Here is a 6,000-nt window from a genome sequence, read left to right on the forward strand (position 1 = left end):
ATGAAGAACCACACCTGCATGTAAACTAACAGCACCTAGCCTGCATCTATGCGCGCACACACACACACACACACACAGTAACAGGTGGAAGTGCTGGTATAGTATGGGAAGGAGTTTCTCCACTGAAACTAATGTGTGTGTGTGTGTGTGTGTGTGCGCGTGTGTGCATGTATGTGTGTGTGTGTGTGTGAGAGAGAGAGAGAGGAGGGAGATTGTAAAGAGAGAGAGGCATTAGTCCTAAATAAACCATCAATATTTTGTTCTCAGCCTCCATCTGCTCTTCCTTCCCCATTGACAAAGTCATGGAACCCTGTCATGGAACCCTGTCATGGAACCCTGTCATCTGTAGAGTTCAACCTGAGTTCACCGCCTCAGCGCTCTCACTCCATCTTCCACCTATTCAAACACACACACACACACACGCACGCACGCACGCAAGCATACACACACACACGCAGATATAGCCAACAGACAAGAGCCAATCATGGAGGCTGAATAATAGGCCACTGCATAATTGAAGCGGTTATCAAAGCAGGTGGTCATGTTACTGCGTGTGGCTCTGCTTCCACCCTGACCACTGACCAAACACCCCAGCTCTCCCAGCCCTGCGCACAGCTCCGCACGCACACACACATCTGCACACGCTGCTTTTTATTCAATCAAATGATTATTTATTCATACACTGCACTGTAAATTGTATTCCTGTATTTAATTCTTCCTGCATTTTGTTTTAAATGTCTTTTTTTTTGCATTTTGTTTAATATTACCTTAAAGTGTTGCACTTTGTCTTGATGCTTTTAATGTCTCATGTAAAGCACTTTGAATTGCCTTGTTGCTGAAATGTGCTCTACTAATAAACTTGCCTTGCCATGCTTCACACGCTTCTATTTGCTTTTCTTTTTGTCGGTGTGATTTCATATGAGTGTTTTCATAGCTAGGGGTTGGGCAGCTCGGATGACGGTCCCTCTTGTATTTGACAATATTCTTCTTCTTCCTAGGAAGTCTGACTTCCCATGCATGAAAAATCACCAAACTTTGCTCATAGGTCCAGTCCTAAGCCAGAAGTCCTCAACTGGCATTGTGGGCCAATAGTCCTGATGATGGCGCTACAGCAACCGTCTAAAGTTTAAAACGTAAAAGAAAATCATAACAAATCAGCCGTACGTGGTATCACTTTGCAACCACCAACAACATGTAGACCCAAGTGAGTAGAAGCGTCTATAAGCTTTGAGCTGGCAGGATTTATGAAGTCCATCACTCTGTTTTTCTTCAAAACTGTCAAACCCTTCTCCGACATGTCTGTCCTACTTTAGTCCACTCAAACTACAGCTGTTCATACAGGAATAAATACACTACCCACAATCCCATAGTGCAACAGCAACGTCTCTACCAATCAGAGACGTTGTTGTTGGCAACCCCGTCCCAATAGCGGACCCTAGGACTACAACTGGATAAATTGACTCTGACTGAGAGGAGACCACCTATGTCTTGTTAGTCTGTGTATATATACGCTACAGTTTGCAAATTTCTAAAAAGCTTTTTTCACTGTCATTATGGGGTATTGTGTGTTGAAATTTTAGGACACAAATTAATTTAATCCATTTTGGAAGAAGGCTTTAACATGACAGAATGTGGAAAAGGTGAAGGAATGTATGGAAACTTTCTGGATGCACTGCATTGTACATGTAGCTCCCCCAGTCCAGTTCTTTGTCTGTTCATTATTTGCTGTAGCTGTGCGTTGTCCCTGGTGTTGTCCTGTGCCATCTTGTAAGTTTGTAAGCTTTCAGTCTTTTGTTTTCCACTTGCTGAGTGCATCCATGGCTTTATTGTTTAGTCTTTGTCTACAGTCTTCGACTGTTTTTTTGCTTCCCTCTGGAATATGTAGAGAGTGGGTCGTATGCCCACCTCCCTTGTTCTCTGTAAAGCGCATTGTGTTGCCTCTGGGTATGAAATGCGCTATACAAATAAAGCTTTGATTGATTGATTAATTGGTTTTTGCCAACATTTTGTGGAAACTGCTGAAACCTCCATGTTACATGTACCTGTGAAATTTACATGCAACCTTTGTGATTGTGATGTTTAAGTCAGTGTGAAACCATCTATGGCTTCTCACATGGCAGGTATCTCAAGAAAGATCATGACTGAGTTCATGTGAGTTCATGCTCAGGGTGATGCAGAATATAAATGTGAATGCAAACTCATTGTGCTGCATGACATGATTTTAAGCGATGGTCCGGGTCGTTCTGCTGACAGACCGTTTGTCTCTTCTTCCTCCTCACACACATTTCCACACAGTTTCCTTTAGCTGAGCTATTGGTCTTTATGCACACTTTTGTCCTTAGGGGAGTATTCCCACAATAGAGGGTTTCCACGGCCCGTCATCAGTCGGCCATGTTGGAGGTTGAAGCTACTGAATGTAGATAGCTAGCTAGATAGACAACCTGTCAATAGACAGGTAGATAGGCCTATCTATCTACCTATCTATCTAGTCGTTAGCTTAAACCTGAGCTTACACCTGCTAAACCTAAGCTTAAACCTCCAACATGGCCGGCCGTGAAAACCCTCTATAGTTTCTTTGTTGTATTTTTAAAATGTTAGTTTGTCACCCTCTAGTTGTAAAATGCTTAGGGAAGCCTCAAGCCAGATCAGACCAGCCTGTTCCTGATTTGTAGAAGCTACTGTTTCTCCATCACGTTTGCGTTTCTTCACCCGACCAGTCTTTCATCTGCTTCTCTCTCTTAATCAGTCCCACCTGGGTTCAATCCAATCAATTCAGTGAATCCATGCTCAGTCCAGAGTCCGACAACTCATTCCCATCACAGTAAAAATGTAGGAGTACATGAAAAAATTATTGAAGGGCAATTTAGAATATAGTTAAATTGTATAATATAAATCGAAGTAGACCGTACGTAAAGTAATGTACGATATGCTAAACATAGGCCTATTGTAGGACACTAATTATTTTCTCTGATATGATTTAGTGTTCAGGACTCTGATATGATTTAGTGTTCAGGACAATAATTTTGCAAAGCCAGTGGCCCAGGTGGCCAGTATCAACGGAATGTTGTTTATTGAAAAGTCAAGTAATGTTTATCTTTGGGTGATGTACTTTGATTTCAAAGCAAATCTCTACAAAACTCAGTTGACTTGGGTATTAGAGAGAGCTCATTTGGCTCAGCAGGTAGCCCGCTGTGGCGGCTCCACTATTAGCCCTTTTCCACCAAAGTAACTCTGGTTCGTGAACCGGTTCGGTTCAGAATTCTTGGAACCTTGGTTCTATCCAGGGAACGGGCCCACGTTTCGACCAGTTTTGAGCTGAACCGTTATACGTCAGCAGCCTGGAGATATAGGCATGTGTAAAGTTGGTCCTTTAGGTGGTGTGTCAAAAGTGGCTTGCGTAGTCTACTTCATTATAAATATAGTAGGTCATCATCACACTATTGTTTTAGGGATTGTCTATTATAGGCTAATTTGTATAAAGTCAGTTCGATGGCTAATTCAGATAGTTGGCCCTTAGCATAGAGAGATTCACACTTGGGAGCCCTCCTGGTGCACATTTACACATAGCTGAAGCGGTCGATTACCACTCTTATCATGGAGTAAAGCACATGTGTTTACAGTCAATCTATAGACCACGCCCGCGATATCGCCACGGTTCGCGCTGAAAAACCTACTATTTTTTGGTGCCGGTTCGGTGCCTGAACTCATTTATTTTTGGTCGAAATGCTCGGAACCGTTCAAAATTAGGTTCGCGAACCGGCAACGAACCGGTTCCTTCTTGGTGGAAAAGGGCTATATGTGGCCTCCACATCAGGTGCTGGTGGTGCCAGAGTTAAGTGTGAGTGTGGAGATCTGTAAGGAACCCTGCTATGGAACCCTGCTATGAAACCCTGCTATTGGCAGTGACCTCGAAACGTCACCAGCACTTTTTGTGGTGCAATAAATATTGAAACAGGAGCCCTGCGGTGTGCAAGCTTTTTTTCTTCTTTATAGTTTGTATACTTTTTAGCTCAGCACCTGCCTACTCAGGCATGGATGTGTGTGTTTGCATCTTTTTCAACCCTGCCATGGAACCCTGCTATGGAACCCTACTAGGGAACCCTGCCATGGAACCCTGCTAGGGAACCCTGCTATGGAACCCTGCTAGGGACATCTGAGACCCACCTGTGACGGCGTCGTAGAACTCGTCCTCATTGTTCATTTTCCAGAGTCAGAGCCAGGCAGCCTCTCTAGAACATGGTTTCTCTGGGGGAACCTCGCGGGCACCGGAACCAGAACACCACTGGAACGTTAGGAGAACCTCAGTGGGACGTTCGTGGGTCCAACGTCACTGCAATGTTGGTCCAGCTGGTGGACTTCTCTTCCTCAGGCAGAACAGACAGGGAGCTGGGAGGACAGATGACACCACAAACAGCCTGTTAATGTAGCCCACGGGTTAGCTGACTGACTGGCTGGCTGACTGGCTGGCTGGCTGGCTGACTGACTGACTGGCTGACTGGCTGACTGACTGACTGACTGACTGACTGACTGACTGATAGACAGACAGACAGACAGACAGACAGACAGACAGACAGACAGACAGACAGACAGACAGACAGACAGACAGACAGACAGACAGACAGACAGACAGACAGACAGACAGACAGACAGACAGACAGACAGACAGACAGACAGACAGACAGACAGACAGACAGACAGACAGACAGACAGACAGACAGACAGACAGACAGACAGACAGACAGACAGACAGACAGACAGACAGACAGACAGACAGACAGACAGACAGACAGACAGACAGACAGACAGACAGACAGACAGACAGACAGACAGACAGACAGACAGACAGACAGACAGACAGACAGACTGACTGACTGACTGACTGACTGACTGACTGACTGACTGACTGACTGACTGACTGACTGACTGACTGACTGACTGACTGACTGACTGACTGACTGACTGACTGACTGACTGACTGACTGACTGACTGACTGACTGACTGACTGACTGACTGACTGACTGACTGACTGACTGACTGACTGACTGACTGACTGACTGACTGACTGACTGACTGACTGACTGACTGACTGACTGACTGACTGACTGACTGACTGACTGACTGACTGACTGACTGACTGACTGACTGACTGACTGACTGACTGACTGACTGACTGACTGACTAGCTGACTGACTGACTGACTGACTGACTGACTGACTGACTGACTGACTGACTGACTGACTGACTGACTGTCTGACTGACTGTCTGACTGTCTGACTGACTGACTGACTGACTGACTGACTGTCTGACTGACTGACTGACTGACTGACTGACTGACTGACTGACTGTCTGACTGACTGGCTGACTGAGCGCTCTGTCTGTAGTCCTTCCCTTCCCGAGTGACAGGGAACGCCTCAAATGTACACTGCTGGACTTTGGACTTAACTGTCCATGATCAATAAGAGAAGGGCAACAGCACAGCAGACTTGCTGTCCATGCTCCACACACACACACACACACACACACACACACACACATACACACACGCACACACGCGCGCACATACACAGGCACACACACACACACATGCACACACGCACGCACATACACAGGCACACACACACACACACACTAGGGTTGCAAATTTCAAGGAATTTCATTAATCGCTAACTGTTAACCTTAACAAACAATAGTAAATTAATTGATAAGAACGTCCCGCGCCGGACTGCGCTTTGCTCGCTTAATTTTTGCGTCTTCTTCCGCTGTGTGGTTGAAATTTCCCGGCATCCCAATTATCCTTCACTACATGGCGTGGCGTCCCCTCATGTGCGGTCAGACCCTAAATCATGATTACATTTCACGCAACTCCCGTTGATAATGTTTGTTCAAAAAGTTCTGTTCCATTAACAAGCAGTTAATCGAGTAACCAAATCTTACTTGAGTAAATTCTTATTGGCAATTGTCGATTAACTGTCAATTAATCGGCGATAGTCGATTAACTG

The 6,000-nt window shown here is 45.3% G+C and overlaps 1 protein-coding gene across 2 annotated transcripts in view; it reads right to left on the reverse strand.

Moving 5' to 3' along the window:
• Positions 1-6,000, reverse strand: part of LOC311314826 (oxysterol-binding protein-related protein 2-like) — a 28,333-nt gene that overhangs the window by 17,049 nt on the left and 5,284 nt on the right. For both annotated transcript variants that reach the window (XM_084445335.1, XM_084445334.1), the window contains exon 2: positions 4,165-4,386. In XM_084445335.1, coding sequence (XP_084301461.1) covers positions 4,165-4,201 — 37 coding nt within the window. In that variant the 5' untranslated portion in view covers positions 4,202-4,386. The remainder of the gene's footprint in view (positions 1-4,164; positions 4,387-6,000) is intronic.

Source organism: Borostomias antarcticus, assembly GCF_949987555.1.
Source record: "Borostomias antarcticus genome assembly, chromosome: 11".
Taxonomy (NCBI): Eukaryota; Metazoa; Chordata; class Actinopteri; order Stomiiformes; family Stomiidae; genus Borostomias; species Borostomias antarcticus.